General features: G+C 38.9%; 1 protein-coding gene across 1 annotated transcript; it reads left to right on the top strand.

Moving 5' to 3' along the window:
* Positions 1-5,686: 5,686 nt before the first annotated feature.
* On the top strand, positions 5,687-19,556 carry ANXA2 (annexin A2; the record flags this gene model as incomplete). Its single annotated transcript, XM_009698698.1, has 10 exons — positions 5,687-5,781; positions 8,919-9,032; positions 12,885-12,975; positions 14,348-14,427; positions 14,761-14,820; positions 15,475-15,568; positions 16,310-16,405; positions 17,390-17,448; positions 18,124-18,246; positions 19,183-19,556. Coding segments are annotated over 10 exons (872 nt in total), but the record flags the coding sequence as incomplete, so codon positions are not given.
* Between the last annotated feature and the right edge of the window lie 341 nt (positions 19,557-19,897).

Genomic DNA, 19,897 nt, shown 5'->3' with positions numbered 1-19,897 from the left:
AGCTCTGGGGCCCCCAACACAGGAAAGACGGGGACCTGTTGGAGCGAGTGCGGAGGAGGCCACGAAGATGGTCCGAGGGCTGGAGCACCTCTCCTATGAAGACAGGCTGAGAGAGTTGGGGTTGTTCAGCCTGGAGAAGAGAAGGCTCTGGGGAGACCTTAGAGCAGCCTTCCAGTACCTAAAGGGGCCTACAAGAAAGCTGGGGAGGGACTTTTTATAAGGGCAGGGAGTGATAGGACAAGGGGCAATGGCTTTAAAGTGGAAGTGGGAAGATTTAGATTAGGTATTAGGAAGAAATTCTTCACTGTGAGGGTGGTGAAGCAGTGGCACAGGTTGCCGGATGCCCCATGCCTGGAAGTGTCCAAGGCCAGGTTGGATGGGGCTTTGAGCATCCTGGTCTGGTGGAAGGTGTCCCTGCCCATGGCAGGGGGGTTGGAATGAGGTGGTCTTCAAGGGTCCTTCCGACCAAACCATGCTGTGATTCTAAGATACTTGTTTTAGGGCAAAGATCTGGGGTAGAGTGTCTGACTGTTCTGCTCTATATAATATCTAAATATTCCAGCATTCATTCACACTCTTCAGATTTATTCCTCAGAGGTTAGCCATCTATCTATCTATTGTGGGATCTGTGGGAAATACTGTGATGTGTTTACTGGGGCTTAGATCTATCTGCAAAAACTATACTGCACAAATATATTGCCCAGCCCTTTGCTGGGCTCTGGATGGAGTTGAATTAAATGCAGGCAACAGCCGAGAAAGGGAGATGTGCTAAAATGGCTCAAGATGATATAAAACCAGTTTGTGGTTAGGAATAGGTCAACCTAGAGTTTTTGTAATGCAAACAACTTGTTACAGTTCTGGCTTGTTCCTTTTGTGATAAATGTCATTGCTATGCCAGTTTCATTTTTATGCTATTTAGTTTTTCTGTAGCGAGTTCATCTAGTGCCTTAGCATGTCCTTTGTAAATGTTGGCTTTTTGCTCTATGGGATAAGAGACTTTAATTTCTGTATAATGCTCCATTGTGCCCTGTGTATCTGTTAGCTCAAGTATACGAGCCTAAATAGAAGAAACTAGCTAACTAGAAGAGTAATAACAGAGCATGTGTTAGGATTCCTTTTAATTCTTTGTAGGAAAGAAGACTGCCAAAGTGTCTCTTTTCTGTTTCAGAGTTCTTGCCTAGCATTGTGACTTTGTATGTCTCAAATACTTTGTTAAATAATTGTCAGACTAGGCTGTGAATAGTTAATTACTTGCAACCTAAACCGCAACCTTTTTTTGAGGTCTCATGGTATACTTTTTTATTCCATGACTGGCAGAATTCAAACACTGGTTTGTTGTAGGAAAGTGCTTAGAACATACATCTATAATAAATTTATTATATCCAGAAACTGGTAAAACAGTGATAAGCTGTAAACCATAACTGAGGTCTTCTGTAAGATTGAATTCGCTGTTTATGTAGCATATCCAACATGCCCGTAACTTTTAGCAGACTTTTTAACGTTATGAAGTAAAAGTTTAGAGGAAATCTGCTGGCATGCTGGTGGGGGAGGGTAGTGCCTGAAATCCACCAAAGTGCATCAGTTACATATTCAGAATATTAATAGTATCAGTAAAGAAATATCTCATTGCAACATGGTCTGCGTTTGGCGAAATATTGCTGAGCAAAATAGCAGAGCTGAAATTATGGTCTTATTTTATCTAGATTTTTCCCTTTGACTTCAGTGGGATCAGGGTTTTATCCAAGGAGAATAAAACACTGCAGATCATGAGCTCGGTCCAATAGTCATAGGATTGTGTTGGTACCAGATACACGATGGTGTTGAGGTCTCAGAAGAGCTAATCACATGCCTCTCCTACTAATAATTTGAGGCTAGCTGCAATCCTATTTCATTCATTCGTGTAGATTGATGATCTCTGTAGTACCTAGATGCTGTAAGGACAGAAATAGCTTCTGATATTCTGTCCATGCTGTCTTGGAAAATGAAATTTAAGAGAACAGACTTCTAGTAAATCAGTTGAATGAATGTATGCCAGCTCTGGCAAAATCAAAGTATGTTAAATCTGTTCTTGCCTCATCCTAGAAAGTTAAGTGACTGTCCATATCATTCATTTTGTTCGGAACAATGGTGGTGCTGTTGGTTTAGCCCATGGAAATTCAAGTACAGTGTCTTTTAAAAAAAAAACACATTAAAAACTCTGGCTGATCATTTTGGTTATGTTAACTTCCTCTTTTTTTTTGCTGATTGAGCCATAACACTGCATTCTTACCAACGCAACAGATTGCCTCTTTTAGAAGAAAAGTTGTTATTAATCAGATGGTTTTTTGTTGTTTTTTTATGATCTACTTCTGCCCCCCCATCAAATACATTTCCATCTGCAAGGAATTTTCTTGTTTTAAAAAAAATTGTGAGCCACAATATCTAATTTTCTGTTGCCCATTGATAGAAATGCACTGATAAAATCTGCCCAGCCAGAATAAATTTGGAAATAAACTTTTGTTTCATTACCCTGAAACTTCCAGAGATTTTAGTGAACAGCAAAGAAAAATGTTTGAGCTGCTCTCCTGCTCCACCCCTCCTCAGCAGATGTGAGTCAGCATCCTGTCCATGCAGCATGATTCCCAAGCGTGAAGTACAAGCACTTATTTTCCGTTAAATGCCAGAGAAATGAGTTAACTTCATATTTCCATGCACAAAGCATATGAATAAGAAACTTGGATGCAGTCATTTGTGGGCTTCTAATCTATCCCAATTGTGATAAAACTTGAAAATGTCATTTGCCTTTTTTGAATGCCAAGAACAGTTTAAATTTAGAATTTATTGAAAAGCTTAAGACATTGTTTTATGCTATGAATCTGCAACAGCAGAAAGGCCCAATGTCTGTGTGTCTGTTTCTGGACTGGGAGAATTTGTTTTCTTCTATAAAATGGGAACGGTTTAAAATGTGCAGGAGTAGATTATGGCTGAAATGTGCAGTCAGCATGCTTTAAACCAAAATTAGTAACCAAAACATATGATGCTTTCCAGGGCCTTTTGACTTTTGCAGGCCAAGCTTGTGTGAATAAGAGCACTGATGTAGGTCCGCCTCAGCGTAAACTGAGGACACGAGGCTATGAAGTTCAGTATTTCATCACAAAAAATGTGGTGAAGAGGGAGAAAGGAATTTTGGATTTGACTCATCATTTTAGATTCTGTAGCTAGGGACTAATAGATGTCTTGCCACGTTGCCACTTTATATGATTAATTTTACAATATCTGTTGCAGTCCTAATACTTACATGTTGCATTCATAATACTTGCAGTAAAAGGAGAGACCTTGATTGAAACTTTGGGCTTATTCTGACCTGTAGGTCAGAGCCACCTGTTTGCTTCAAAACCTGGCATGCAACTCACCAGAAAAAATAACTGGTTATACATTATCTTTCTGTTGCAGAAGAATATGTGCTGTATTAGATGTGCAATATTTAGAAATAGTTTTACCTCTTCTAAACTTCATCCAGTCAGTCTGGAAATAGCAAATGGTTACACAGCATAGCTGTACTTTAGCTTGATATTTGAGCATGACAATGAGAGCTGTTGTAGCTGTCTTCTCTGTCCATCCATTTATAAGCTATGCTAACTTTTCTCTTGGAAAGACTTTATTATCAGGACATTACTTGTTGCTGTGCTGTTATCCTCCACCTGTGTTTGAATGGCATGTCCAGACAGCTTTGGTTAACCAATAATGTAGATGAAATACAAATGGACTTTTGTCCTAGGAGCTGAATTCAGCGATATAGACAAATATGTGCATTGGAGAATTGGGGAAGGGGACTCATTCTTTCACTTGTCTCTTTTTACAAAGCATTTTAAGAAAAGGATTATAATTGTCCTACAAAAACTTAGTTGTGTTTGCTATTTTAAACAGAGTAAGACAAATTCAAAATGAGATTTTACTTCAGCAAGCTACTGTGTCCTCACCCAGCCTTTGGAAATTTTGACCACCTACCATTTGATGAAATACACCTGGCCTGACCTTTTCAGTTCTGTTCAGATACATACCGTGTCAAAGTGTGCTGCACTGTTTTTCTTATTTGTTACTCCAGCTCTTCCCACCTACCCCACCCCCCCTGTCCACACCAGCTGCTCTGTATCTGTTGGTAACAATTCTTTTGTTTTACCTTGTGGCAGAGAGACTTGCATTTCTAAACATTTTCCTTTGAGTAATGTAGACTGGCTTCTTGCAAGGGCAGTTTCTATAAGCTCTCATAGCAAGAGAAAGTATTTAATATGACTTTAACGCTTAGTTAAGAGAATATAAATACAACTTGTTTGGCTTTTTTCTGCTGATGTGAATAAGCAAAGGGTAGCTGTCCTTGCAGATCACGCTTTGAGAGACGTGGGTGTTTGCATGGCATGGTAACTGTACATCCGTTGGGTTAGAGCCCTACCACAGGATGCAGGGATAAGTCACGTGCTCTGGGATCGTCTCAAGAAGCTGAAGAGCCTCCAGTCCAATCAGGCTCTGGTCTGTCTTTTCAGTTGCCGAGACCAAGCTCCAGATGAGAATTGTGATCAGAGGAAGAATTGTGCCAGTCCAGAGAATGCAAGTTCAGGAGAATCCAGTTTGAAAGCAGCAAGTGAAGTGGGGAAAACGAGAGGGAATCTGACGTGCAAGTTAGTAGCAGTAGGCAGGAGCAAGTGGAAAAGTCACAAGATGCTGGCTGCGTTGGAAAGAACATGGAGTAGCAAGTAGCTATATCTAGGAAATAACAGCTGGAAATCCTGCTTCCTGTACAACATAAAAGCTTTTTCTTTATATGCATTGACCTTCATTGATGACTCCTACAGGATCTAAAGCTGTGTTGTGCATTAGGTTCTATTGACAGCAAGAGTATCTAATCCTAGATGCATGCTTTGGTTTTTAACTTATAATAAATCTTAGTGATTGCATTGCATGCAGGCTGCAGTTGTATTTAAGTGCATGGATTTGGAAAACTTCACTTAAAACAAAACCTTTACTGATACGTAGTTCACTTAAAAGATAGCTTGGGAGTTTGAGAATCCAGGTTCTTTAGGCATACTAGTTAAAACTCAGCATGGATCTTTCAGTGATGATTTCAAAAAAAGTAGCACATAAGTAGTTCTTCCAGTGTCAAAAACCCCTTCTGTCTTCTAAGCCTTGAGCTGCTGAGAGAATGAAATACACTGTTTTATTTTGCCATTATTATGTTTGGAGTGATAGTTAAGTGACTGTGGGTTAAATGGAAAATATAACTGCTTTGTTAAGAAACCTTAATCGAAAACACTCTACCAAAACGACAGAGCAGGCTTTAGTAAGTACATGTTCATGGCAGTTTCAAAACCTGTGTTCTTGAGCAACTTTTTGTAGAATACTGAGTGACTGAACACAAGTACACAGGCACACAAGTGAAGCAGAAAGCAGAAGTAGCAAAGCTGGTCACAAACTAGATGTTGTTGAGATGTATGCACGCCTGCGTGCACAAAGATCTGCATCACAGAAAATTTGAGCTGTAAGTGGTTGCCCTTTCTCCAAGGCCAGGACATGACATATACTAACTAATGAGAGCTGTTCAGCTCTGCTCCAGACTGCACATATGCTATGTTTTGAGTGTTGGAGAACGTATTCATACAAAGAGAATAGTAACAAGAAAGCTTCTTTAACTCTTTGTCTTATGTCTTTGTAGGTGTGGATGAGGTCACCATCATCAACATCCTGACAAACCGCAGCAATGAACAGAGGCAGGATATTGCTTTTGCCTATCAGAGGAGAACCAAAAAGGTAGCAAGATATGAAGAAATACCAAGTATTGAATATTTTTCTTGTGGAGAGTTAGATTTTTCAGGGCACTAGCATATTTCACAGTTAATTGGGTGTAAACTGGAGATAAGTATTATTTGGTTTATCTTTTAACTGAAATCAACGATGCGTCTACTTTGTCCATGTTGTCACAGTTTAGGACTGGTGGGACTTCCAACTCTGTTAAGTATGCACAACTGGGACTGAAATCCATTGGAGTCAGTGGTTTCCTAGCACCTCCAGAAATCACAATGGGTGACATATCAGCCAGCCAGCCACAGGATTCATGAAATATGCTAAACAATAGTGAAAAGCTATTGACATGAAATGCCTCAGTTTGAAGAAAAAAATGAAAGGGAGATGCATTAGGGGATTGAAATTTTTTTTTTTTTTTTTAAGACAACTCAGCATAAGGGAAGTATTCTGTTTCTGTTCATAGAGCTAGCTTAAATGAGAAAAGACTGCAGGCAGTTGTGCTACGAATGCTGCGGTTGTGGAACAAAGTGATATAAGGAGTTGAACTATCACTAGATGTTTTCCTGTCAGAAATACGTTAGGTACTGATCTATTGATGGAGAAAAATCTGTAAAATGTGTGCAGAATTCTGCATAATGAGTCTTGCTGTCTAGAAGGCAAGAGCTGTTCTCTTGACTTTTGAAGTTTTGAGAATCTTGCCATAATTGAAGTTTTATGCCCACGAAAAAACAGGAAAATTGTATAGAGTTAGGTTTATGATGAATGTATCTTTTTCAGGTTTGCCAGACCCCAAATGGTAGTCCTCCGATAGCAGCCCAGAATGCTGATCTGAAACCAAATGTAAATCTAGAGTTAAATTTTGGAAATTCACCAGCTTTTATGCATGGCTGATGTAGGCACATGCAGAAGCACGCACAAGTTGGACACATGCATGTGTGCACACATCTGCACCCTGGCAGTCACGCCCTGTGGGCACTGGGAGAATCATGCGTATAACTGGACCCTAGTAGTAAAATGTCACTTAAATCTTTCTTAAATGTTTTGCATGACCACAAAAATGCACAGTCAAGAAAATCTGCAACTTTTAAAATCTGTTTCTCTCACCTTTTTTCCTTGATGCAACCCAAGAGCAAACTGAATTTATCCAGTTTAACAAGTGCCAAAAAATAAAACAGTCTGTAGAAATAATGGAAATTTGCAGTAGAAACCACTCAGTGAAATAATTAAGTGAAGGACAAGAGAGAAGGAAGTGGGATATGAAAAGATGTGTAGGTGTGTCTTTTGGGGACAGTATCTCGTGGTTTTCTTTGGCAACGGGTTGTGCAGATTTCTTTGGCAATGCATTGTGTTGTACTAGGCTGCTCATTTAGTGTGTTGCAGGATTTCTCAATAGATCACTATAATTTTTAAAAGTTGCAGATCTACCTCTATTTTCATTCCTTTGAGTTGGGGTGTGTCTAATGGAAACTGTTGGTAATTCTGAGGAATGGTGTTTGATCTGCACAAACTTTCCCCATCACCAGCTTTAATGGAGCTGCCAGTGAATACTGAGGGTTCTGCATGTGTGTCTTCGTAGGTGACTAGTCAGTCCTAACTGCTGCCAATAATCTCTTAACTTTGAAATGAACTGCTAATATCTAGCTGCTCATTTGGAACACTTAGTAAAACGTTTTCTCATTGCTATTTATAAATTAATGGTAACTGTCAGTTACCTGCTTCCCACTTCTCTCTTAGACTGTTCCTAGCCATGGCAAAGGATGGCGGAGTAGAGACCTTAACCTGCTAATATGAGGGCAAGTGCTTGGTTCAGTTTGAGGTGTTTTGTCATGGTTATTTTGGTAGATCCTACTGTAGAGATTTGTATTTCCTTCATCCTTCCCACCAAAGTGCAAAGATTGCAAAAACTTCACTCATCTAATTGGAATTCATGGCATTGTCCTAAAATTTATTAGAGAGATATGATCTCTTTGCCGTTTCAGCTGATGTCTGAAGATCCTGTTTTCACACAAATAAATGATGAATGTTGTATCCAAAATAGAGTTATTGTACTAAAATGTTTCGTGGACTAAAGCAGCTGGATGCCCAAAACCCCATTCGCTGCCTTGGTCAATCTATGCAGTAAGTGCATACAGTACTAGCATATATTAGTGCCCTGGATTAAATGGGTGACTCTGGAAACAAAGTATGTGCCTTGGCTCTTTAGCTCTCTGGTACAAACTTCTCTGCAATTTTGCTGAAGTCACTTTCTCTACCCCCTTTTCCCCTGCCCCTCAAGCTCACAAACTGTTAGTGTAGAAACTAGCAATTGAAATGCAGCAGTTCTCTTCTGAACGCTTCAGCTTAGGGAATACCTTGGTCTGTGTGAAACCCAGACTTGATCCCAGGGATTTCAACTTTGTAACTACACTACAATGAAGCTGATAATTAGCATTATTCAAGTTGCATCTGAAAGCCATAAAAGAGGACCTGCCTCTGACTTGACTTGCTACAGATTTGCATGCATCCTGTGAAATGAACATACCTGACTGTTTCTTTCTCTAGGATTGACTGACAATTAACAATAGAGACTTTGGCTACACTCTTCTGATAGTTTCCTTGAAGACAAGGATAATTTTTTGGTGCTCAGGGACAATTTTTTCTCTTCAGCTAGCTGTTTGGGAACTGGGCCTGTACAGTGGAATAACTGTGTAGTCAATTTTCCGATGTCTCAGCTAGTAAAGGGCCAAGATAATAGGAAAAACACAAATAATACAGTGCGACTGGGAAAACTATGGGAGTGTGATGGAGAAGCACTGACCGCAGGGAGTCAAACTCAGATCCATCCGTGCTTATTAGCTCCAACAAAGTGTCAGTGCTTAAAGACTGGAGCGGAGCTGTTCGGATGTGTCTGCACCATACTTCCCAGCACTTTGTCAGCCACCAGTGGATTTCTTCTTATTTTCAAGGGATGAGAAAAAATTCCTTTGCCCTGATTTCTTTCTTAGGCTTTCACAAAAGGAAAGCTCTTTATGTTCTGTTTCCTTGTCAATTGTATATGAAACACTGTTGCAGGCTTGGAGGCTTAAAGCACTACAGGCTAAATTCTCTGAAGATCAGAAGTGAGCTTTAATTTTTTTCTTCCATCATCCCTCCTTTTTTTACAGGAACTTTCTGCAGCGCTGAAGTCTGCTCTGTCGGGTCATTTGGAGGCGGTGATCTTGGGCTTGCTGAAGACACCAGCACAGTATGATGCCTCTGAACTGAAAGCTGCCATGAAGGTAAATGAGCTTTGGAATTTAAGTATCTTAATCTGATGTCACTGTCTGAAGAATGAGTGTGGACTTCATATCCAAGGCCACAGTTTTCAAACATGTCCACTGATTTTTTTTTTTAATTTTTTTTTTTTTGTACTACAGTTTAATATCCAGCTGCAAGGCATCCAAAATGAGATAAATTCTGCAACCATGTGATTTTTAAACTGTTATTAAATTCTTTCTTTAAGGAAAAAAATAAATTTCATCAGGTCAGGAATAACTGATAGGCTGCTCTGGCTGGTTGCTACTTTGCTGACTGCTCTTAAAAACAACATACAGGTTCATAGTACAAAAAGCCATTAAGAGAGCAGCTGATAGCTGGGGCCATTAAATCCTCTGCTAGCATTTATAGTCTTAAACAGTAGTTCCTAGTTACTGGGTCATATCACTGATCTTGAAAGAACATCCTGTACCAGACCTGCCTCTGATAAAACATGAGGAGGGTGAGGATGGGGCATCAAAAGCAGTCTTTGGAGAAACAGCGCAGCAGTGCGTCACTGTGTTCCGTTCCCTACAATCACAGGCAAGCGTGGAGTAGATTGCTAGTTTAGAAATATCCGCCCTGCAGGCCGCTGAAACAAGACTTTGAGAGGTGCTCATGCCAATGCATTCACCTTTCTAAGCAAACTAAGGTTTGGGAATTTGTATTTATAATTATCACTTAAATTCTGAATGTTCTTAATCAAGTTAATTTTTTTTAAAAAGTAATTAACACCCAAGTATTAAAATGTCTGTTGAAATTCAGAACAAGACAAAAAACCCAATTAATTAATTTCTCCAGACTATGAAAAAGGAGTTAAAAAACAAACAAACAAAACCACTGCCTCTAGCTCCCCCCCCAAAAAAACAACCAACCAAACCAAAACCTCAAACCCCCAAACCCAACCCAGTATGGAGAGGGTAACGCTTCAATTATGGGCCAAATCCTTTGTTTGATTAATCAGATGCTGCCCTCTTCTGGTTGAAGTCGAGGCTATCCATAATTTACCGGATTAGTTTGGTGGTTGAGTTTGAGGGTTTTTTGTTTTTGTGGGGGGTGGGGGGTTGTTTTTTTGGTGTTTTGTTTTTCTTTTTTTTTTTAACGTCTTAAATCTGATATGTTATATTTAAGATTACCATTTACTTATATAGCATTTATGCTGTATTTACAGCCCAAAGGCCAAGCCGTTACTTCAGAGTAGCCACAAATGTAGAATATTCTGTTCTCTCTATAGGTCAGCTATTCCCAGCTCCCAAGCTCATAGTCTAATGTTCTGAATTTACCTGAGTTTAAGTTTGACTTGATACATACAGCATAATAAGCTATGACATGGGAATCAAAGTTAAGCTAAGCTATCATTGAGGAGTTAATTATTTTTCTGGTACACATTCTTACAAAATACTTTAAAAAATATTTAGAAAATCTTAAATTTCGTTAGCCTTCATTTCTTCCCCAGATACCTATTGGAATCACTCTGTGGAAAGCTTTTATAATTCTTTTTGTTGTGAGCCATTTTTATAAAATTGCTTGGGTTTAGTCCCCTCTCTCTCTCTCCCTATCCCTCTTAATAGAGACACATTTTCCAAGAGGGTAGTTTTCCACATAATTACCTCAATTTTCCACGTGTGAAAGACTTCAGCATGTGAAGTTTTCCCAAGATGTTACCCAGCAGACTCCTCTTGGAGTCCTGTGGAAGCCATGCCCATTTTTGCCACATACAAAGTGACATTCTGTTACAGATGGGCTTAACAAACAGCATCCTAACAGGAGGCATAAGAGTGTTTTTTCTCTCTGCTGGTGATGCTGGAAGATGAGGGTAATGAGGTTAGCATGAAGATGGTTGATTGGTAGGTAAGAAACAAGACAGAATGAAGAAATCACCAGTGGAGTCTTTTTTTAAAAAAGTTTCTTTTCAAAATACTGAGGGATCTGGCTGCCAGATGGCTTTACCAACTAGTAACCCAGGCATCCTTAGTGGTCACTGGAGAGAGAAGCATCTTCAGCTCATCCAAGTTAGTCTTCTGTTCTGAGCCTGGCCTTCAGAGTTTCCCGTCTTTCTCCAGGAGCAAGAATATTGCAGTGTTGTTGGCAATTTTTTTTTATTTATTTAATTTGGCTGTTTGTCTATATTAAATAATTGAACAAGGTTTAGAGCACATTGATCAAGCCATATTATTTTTGAGTATCTGAGTTACTATAAGGTTTAATTGATAGCTGATACATTTTGATGTAGTTTGTAATTTGTTATAGTGCTAATTCGTATATTACTTTTTTAAACAGTAGTAATGCAGCTTAGTTCAAAGTACTGATTCTTCATTGACCTTGATCACAAAAATGGCTTTGAAATATTGTCTAAGACCTCTCAAGTCATTCAGCTTGTTCAGAAAAAATAAAATCTGAATAGTTTATCATATTAAATACATATTTATTTCTAAATATTTATATAGCTAATAGTAATATTGTTTCATCTGTATTTGTGCATTATGAAGTACATGGAAAATATGGACAATGGAGAGGGGCTATTTATTAGCTAGAAATTCAGAACATGCTTAAATCAATGCTGACTTGGAGACAAGGCCAAGGCTAACGATAGTGTCATCCTTGGATTTGCGTTTATAGCGTGTCCTGGTTTGGCTGTAACAGGACTATTTCACCTTTCAGTGGTTTCACTTTCAGTTAAGTTTCTTCTAAATAACTGTACTTTCTGAAGTTAGCTACATGTTTTTCAGACAGTATCTGCCTTCAGAATTGATAACGCTTGATGTGTGTAGTTGTTACGAAAGTAACAATAGGATTGGTACACAGAAAGGCCTCCATTTATGCTTATTCCTGTGGGAACCAAGGTCACTGCTGGCTCTCTTATGTTCCACAAGTGAAAAGGTGTAAAAGGGTCGCACCTGTGGGAAGTGCAGACAGGGCAGGTGACCAAAAACTGACCAACGAGGTATTCCATCCCTTACACATCATGCTCAGTATAAAGCTAAGGGATCACAGGGGTCAGCTCTCTCTTCCTTCAGGGCTAGCATCCCTGTGAGACCCTGCTTGTTCTCCTGCTTCTGATCCCAACCTGTGTATTCCTGAATCCGGTTCCTGTCGGCTGCTGAGCCCAGTCTGGGACATCAGGTGTCCGCCCTGCCAGCACAGCGGTGCGAGCCACCGCAGCTTACAATTCCGTGACCATCATTGGGAAGCTCAATATTGGTTCTGCATATTTTTTTCTTTTATTTCTATTATTAGTAGTATTAGTATTATCATACTCTTTCATTGCTATTGTTTTATTGAAGTAACTTTAACTTTCCAACCCATAAGTCTTTCTCCCTTTTCTCTTCTCCTTCCCCCTTCTGTGGAAGGAAGGAGTTAATAGAGAGCATCTGCTTTAAGTGCCAGCCCAGCCTTTTAATGATGACATAGTGGAGGAGTTGTATGGAGGGAGGTGGGGAAGAAAATCAGGGAAGAACAAGTTGATTGCAGTCCATTTGCATGCTAAGAATTGGATTTTCTTCTGTGCTCTCAATGAACAGAAAACAATCACACATGGGCTGTGATAAGTTGATTTCATCCAGTTATGCTGGTGGGGAGGCCACTGAGTGTTTAGAGACACTCACAGCAAATCCACATTGCCCAGAGATTCTATCTACAGGATCTCAAAGTTACTGGAGTAGTATTTGGCAATTAAAAATGTTCCATCTGGGGTTTCTCAGGCACAGTTGGCAAAAAATATTCCTGAATGGCTGTGAAGCTGTTAGAGTGGGAGAAAGGAGATGTCTGTAAAATATTTTTAAACCATTCAAGCATGCCTGTTTCTAGCACCTAACTGAATCATACATGTGTTGCAGGGTCTGGGAACTGATGAAGACACACTCATTGAAATCATCTGCTCGCGAACAAATCAGGAGCTTAGTGAAATTAACAGAGTCTACAGGGAAAGTAAGTTTACTTTGAAAGTCTCAATATACTATGTTTTTACACTAAGTTACTTGGATAAATTCGCCTCAGTGTGAATTTGATTATTGAAGTCACTTACACAACATCTGCTTAGATTCTCTGGCCGTTGGACATAAGATAGTATTTTGTATTGATGTCCTGGATATTTGTGTGTGTTTATATACTTTCATCTTGTTGCTTGGTATCAAACAAATTGGAGAACATTTACTACTTATATAAGTTGTGCCTAAAGGAGTTTTTTTTGTAAGCCACATGTATTCTGTGCATAGTGGCAGGATTAATGTTAGATATATGGATTCTAGCATCAATTATGTAACAAGTAGGTGAATCTGAAATCTGATTCTGAAATACTGAAGCATGCTTGTAAGTTTATTTGTAGACCTGTCAGAAAATACATGAAATAAAACTTCATCAAAGCATATATTCTGTTTTTCAGGTTTTCTAAAGCATGTTATCTGATTGAAGCTATAAGTCTTAGTCGATTATAAGTAGATGTAAGAGTGATCTAAGAACCATCATCAAAAAAAAAATTACTTCAATATTATTTATATTTTTATATTGGCCATTCTGATTGGGTTTATCACAATTCAATAGTGCAGCTGTCCAGTGCCTGTTTCTTCCCCTGAGCTTCAGAGTTGAGCTTCACTACAAATAGACTGAAATGTAGAAAATTGCTGTGTGCTAATGCTTAATAGTTGTCAAGCAATTCTGGTAAGGTGTTGGCCAAGTCAAAAAGGAGAAACAAAACCAAGGTAGTCTTAATGGCTGGTATAAAAAAAAAATAATATGTATCAGCAGAGAAAATGTTGCTGCTGTAGATTAGGTTGCTGTTGAAAAGAAGACAGAACGTGATTTTGTAGCAATATAGAGTATGACCACTTGGAAAGCAATGAAAATGTTTAGATACCAGACTGGAATCACACACGTCATTCCTTTATCATAACAGCTTTTGTCTTCTGCATTAAACTTGTAATTGCTGTTGTCCAGTCCTAAATCCATGAGTGGAGAAGGCCTAAATGCTGTGTTTATCAAACAAGCAAACATACATTGGCATCTAAAAATTATCTAATGGGATATAGAGCTTAAAACAATATTGCCTTCCTTTTAATAGTCTCAGGCTTTCCTGTTATCTTTCCATGACAGACTTTGGTTGCATGGGAACTCAAATGACTAGCTGGTAGCAATGTTGGTTTTGTTGTGTGCAAGCATGCGTCTGTTTTCATTGTCTTCCACATGTGACTTAGATTGTAGCTGTTTGTTTATGCGCATAAAGCACAATAATTAGCAACTCTTCTTCTTGTAAAGGAGTATTTGTAGGACACAATTTACTTCAAAAGAATTTTTTGTTTTCTAGTGTACAAGACAGAACTGGAAAAGGACATTATATCAGACACATCTGGTGACTTTCGCAAGCTAATGGTTGCCCTGGCCAAGGTAGGTCTGTTCATATTTTTCCACTTTTCCTAATGTGTCTGCCTTTTGGTAACTGCCTGATAGCTGCCAGTAAAACAATTGGATTTCTGATTCACTTTTAAATTTCTTTGTATTTTCACTGTCTTTTGGGGGAAAAAATATTCAAATGTTGAAGGGCAAAGTATTTTGACAGAGATGCAGCGTTCATAGCAGCAGCTTCATAATGGGGATGGAGCATACTGTTACTCATTTAACAAATTCAGATTAAAAAAATTAAAGAGAAAAGAATATACATACAGCAAACTGCTTACTGTCTGTTAAACCTCCTCTAAATACTGCTGTCCTTGTTTGAAGGGCAAAAGGTGTGAAGATACCTCTGTGATTGATTATGAGCTGATTGACCAAGATGCTAGGGTAAGTGCTGGTAATGGCTATTAAATATGTTAAGTTGATCAAGCTTTTTAGGATGCTGAAAGTACAAATACTGTGGGAGTGAGAAGTATTTATGAAAGTAGGTGTGTATATTTCAGATTGTGTGGCACAGCAGAGTTTGCATGCTATCAGCATATCTGGTACTTGAAATCCAGATACCTTCGGTTATCGGTTTTCACGGGCTACCTACCCACTAGTACCTATACAGAAGCTCTCTGGAATTTCCCTTAGGCATGCTGAGAAAGGGAGCCTTTAACAAAAGCAAACACATACATTGCGAAGACTGGTTGCAACCAAGTAATTGTGTAAGACTGAGAGAAGTATTGTTGAACTTTGTGGCCGCTAGTGCTTGTTTATTACATCTGTATCTGTCAAGAGCAGTTCTGCTGAGGTAAACAGAGCCTCATACAGAGTAAAACCTGTAGATAAAGGTAAACACAAAATAATTAGTCCTAGTTTCAGATTAGATCCATAAATCTTGTCCTGGTGGTCTGCCCAACCATGTGTCCTTTTGTGTTTCTCCCACTGACACAGTTCCAGTAGTGCTTGTTTTCCAGTAAGGAAATTGTATACATTTGTGATGGTTTCTTGTGTAACTCCTGATTTTCTTGATTTTGCTTTTCATTCTAACCCCAGGAGCTCTATGATGCTGGTGTGAAGAGAAAGGGAACTGATGTCCCCAAGTGGATCAACATTATGACTGAAAGAAGTGTTCCCCACCTGCAGAAAGGTACTATTCAAGAGGCAGATCTTTTTTTTTCTTGTAAGAAAAAATTATACCAAAGTGGTGACTATTTTGTCCAAGATATGATTGAAATGAGTGTGAAAAGCACTCATAAAACATAGATCTCATAAATCTTAATTCATGTTCAAGCTGTTATTTTTTTCCACAAAATGTACTTATTTCTGTGGATGTGTTAATCTCACAGTTTGAATGTGTGTAGAGCTCTTTTTTTACACAGGTGTAACAATGCTCAATTATATGTCATGTACACTGAGAACAAAAATGTCACAAATCTAGAAAATACGGCTGCAGGAGACCTTGAGAAGTCCTTTAGCTTTTCCCTCTGTCCTAGGGTGGCTTAGCTATATCACGTGTTTAAGTCTGACAGTGAAGAGTCTCAAAAGCAGCTCTGATATTGCTATAAGAAGCACATGGGAAAGCCATTTGGAGGCCTTTCTTTTCAGGACCTAAATCGTGGTTGTTTCAAAAAATACTAGTACAGGATTAAGACAGTATTTTACCAGATTATGGAGGTGTTCAAGGAAAACAAAAAGGGCATAGCATGGGAACCTTACTGTCAGCTGACAAACTTAGGCTGTGTGCAAGATAAAGTTCTCAGAAGGACTTGGACAGATATTTTTTTTAATCATGTGTCTCCTCATTGCTGTCTCTGTTTTTGATTTGAGTGGTTACTTTTACCAGTTCTTGGTCTGGTTTTGATTTCACCCGTTTTCTTTCTTGTGATAGTGTTCGACAGGTACAAGAGCTACAGCCCATATGATATGTTGGAGAGCATCAAGAAGGAGGTTAAGGGCGATTTGGAGAATGCCTTCCTTAATCTTGGTGAGTTACCCTGAAGCAAAGACTCTATTTAGATAGGATCTTTTCAGTGCTCTTGCAGTGTATCATCGTAAGGATAGGGCCCAGCTTGCCGTGTGTTGGTGGAAAAGAAATAAACTGGACATGCTGGCATTATTGGATCGACTAGTTTATTTTAGGGTATTACAAGAATTGAGAAGTAGCGTGTTTTTGCCCTCTGCAAAATATAAACCTTGCATTCCAGATGAAAATAAATAAAAATGCATGTGTGTTGTGATCTGTTATTAGTTCCACTTATGTTTGATACAGAGGCTTAATGTTTGTTTCCCCAAACAAACAAAAAGGTTGGAACTATAGCTGAAGACAGTAAGTATTCAATATAGACATAGGCTGGAGAGAGAACAGTACATATGTGAGAGGAGAAGACAGGCAGTGGAGGTTGCTAGAGGCTAATAAAAGGGCTGACGTGGCACTGAATTCTCTGGAATGGGGAGGCAGGGTGTAAGGTTGGTACTGCAGCATGAGATGAAGACGACAAGGATATCACCAAGCTTAAGAGGGAATTCTTTAAGAGGAAAATCCATTTCAGACTAAGGGTGAACTGAGAGTTCTGTAATGCAAATGGAGAATAAACAGAGCTCAGCCTTGAAAGGGAGACTTCTCATGGATTAGCATACAGTGAGTGTTTTCAGAGAATAGCTTGCTTACAGAAGTGGAAGAATGAATTGTGGTGTGTGTGGAGGAGGGCTAGCATTCTGAAATGATACCAGTGTTGGAGGGAAATACTTTCTGAGATTGTAAGCATTTGTGGTTCAGTCACAAGCTTAGCCAAACAACTTCTAAGTAGCAACTTGGGTGAAAATAATTTCTCTGTGTCCCCTTTTGGAGAAACTTTTGCTGAAAACCTTATTTTAACTACTTACTATGTCTTTAAAAATGGTTCCAAGATTCTATGTTCTGCTTCCATGTATGGGCAGGATGTTTAACTAGTCTTATCTCTCTCTTCAGTCCAGTGCATTCAGAACAAGCAGCTGTATTTTGCAGACAGACTGTATGATTCCATGAAGGTAGGGAAGACTGTTCTTTCTTTCTACTCATTTTTTTTCTTGCCATTGTTTCATCAAATTTTGATTCCTTAGGCACTTTTTTTTGTGTGATATGTGACTGGCATGTGAATAAATTAACAATGACTTGGTATTGTTCAAAAGCATTCTTTAACAGTTATGAGCGTAAACCATCTAGTGAGATGCATCTGGTATAGGGAAATGTAGGGAAGGGTCTCATAATAATGATCTGTATTAGATCAGTTGATTATAATTAGCAAAGCTGGACATATCTTTTGCAGGTAACCAAGAGCTGATAGCAGAAAAAGCTGTTTATTTTAGTGTCTTATTTTGGCACTTCATTTGCCTCAAAACATTTTATCAAGAAAGGGGATGAAAGAGAAACGCCTGGTGACAGACTTTAGGCAATACCAGGAAGACCTCCTGGTGGACCAGAACCGCTGCTTACAGTCTAAGTAGCTAGATTTGTGACTGGAAGTTGGTCAAACCCTGCTGGTGAGAAAGGTATATTCATGCTCAAATTCCTGGATCATAATAATGACCTCAGTTGGAAGAGTTAATTCATTGTATCTTTTATTGCTACATCTCAGTTGCCTGTAGTTTGCTGTCGTACAGTTAGCTGTGGTGGCCTTTTACACATTTCAGCTATTACAGCTTTAAATGTGTATCTGTTTGTAGGGCAAGGGAACCCGCGACAAGGTTCTGATCAGGATTATGGTCTCCCGCTGCGAGGTTGACATGCTGAAAATTAAGAGCGAATTCAAGAGGAAATACGGAAAATCTCTTTATTATTTCATCCAAGTAAGTTTTTCAGCTTTCTTTTTACATCAACTGTACGGACCATTGCATCAGTCTTCATTGGATTAGTTGTACCATTAGAAATCATGGGAGGTGCTTTAGAGGCTGCAATGAGAATAATATGTTATTATCCATGAGCTATTGAAAAAACCACCTTTAACTTTACAGTCTACAGCTGGTACAACTCCTGGCAGCCACTTAACATATATGTAGGCTTTGTGTAATCAGCTGATGTGTTATGAAGGAAGATTCTGTTCACCTGTCCCTATCCTCAGACCAAAAGAAAAAAAAAAACAGAATTGCTCTGTGATTGCTGAATGAAAATAGAACATCTGAACTGCTGCTCCCTTTCATTTCAGTGCCCAAGGAGTAGGCTTTTTAGCTAGAGTAATTTTTGTCCATCTCTGTGACTGGACAGGAGCTATATAGGTGCTAGGTTTTATTTAATTTGGGGCATAGGTAAAGAACTTGTGCATCTGGTGAAAAACTTGTTTTCTACCTGCCCTACAACATCGTATGATACATTCTTTCTTGTGTAGATAAAGTTTAGTCAAAATCTTAAGCCAGAATCCTTTCCTGAAGATGTCTATTTTAGATTATAAGTAAATTTTGATGTATGTTGAAAACTTGATGTATGATTTTTTTACGGTGATCAGTGAGAAGGAACAGAATCGAGTCCTTCAGCTTCCCTTTGTTGTATTGCTCTTTTTCATACCAAAATTTCTCTCCCTTCTTGGGCTTCCATTTCTGTTGCAAGAATGATAAATAATTTCAATTCACACATAAGTAAAACGCAGTCTAGGTAGTCTCCTCCAGGCTGACAAGGCTTCAACTGCAAAACATAGCCTGTCCCACAGGTTTAGAATGTAATGCATATATTTCATATTTTGTGACTGTTTCTTCATATGCATTTTGTATTTTTCTTCCCTTGCTTTACAGCAAGACACGAAAGGAGATTACCAGAGGGCACTGCTGCACCTATGTGGTGGAGAGGACTGAAAACTGTGATGGAAGAAACCCAAATCCAGAGAGATGCCTTTTTTGCTCTTAATTTTACTGTAATCCTAGAAAAAAATTGACTTGCCTAGCTAACCTTGACTTGCCTTTGTATCTGCAGGACCACTGATGTAGTATGCTTTCCAGTGCTGTGTGCGCTTCTCTCGGCAGCAGTGCTCTGCTTGGCTCTGCCAAAGGCCCTAACAGCATATAGCCAGAGAAACTAACCTTCCACAGATAAACGAGTTTACAAGCATTTGTGAAAGACTCTGCCTCTCTGTGCGATGTTTCTAATAAAACATAAATAAAACTGAAGTTTTACTTTAAGAAGACTGATCTCTTTCAGACTTTTAATTTGAAAACTGTGTGAACAATTAATACGTATTTAGCCTTTGCTGTCCGTTTTCTATGTTGTTGTTTTCCTCCCAGGGTTCACTACTTGGGGCTGAAACCTTACCTTCCTTCCTCAAAGCCTTTCCCCCTGTTTAATGATTCGATTTCTCAGCAGAAGCAAAACTATTCTCTTGGTTATTTTTTTTGCCTTTTTTTCCTCCCAAATAAGTGACACTAAAACCTGAGCCCTGTCTTTCTTTGCCTGTGTGTGAGGGCCAAACACTTTTGAATCTCTTAAACATTGAAACACTTGCTGTGCTTGTGT

The sequence above is a fragment of the Cariama cristata genome, unplaced genomic scaffold (assembly GCF_000690535.1).
Source record: "Cariama cristata isolate BGI_N322 unplaced genomic scaffold, ASM69053v1 scaffold18684, whole genome shotgun sequence".
In the NCBI taxonomy this organism is placed as follows: domain Eukaryota; kingdom Metazoa; phylum Chordata; class Aves; order Cariamiformes; family Cariamidae; genus Cariama; species Cariama cristata.
The sequence above is the reverse complement of the archived record's forward strand: the minus strand, read 5'-3'. Positions and strand labels throughout refer to the sequence as shown.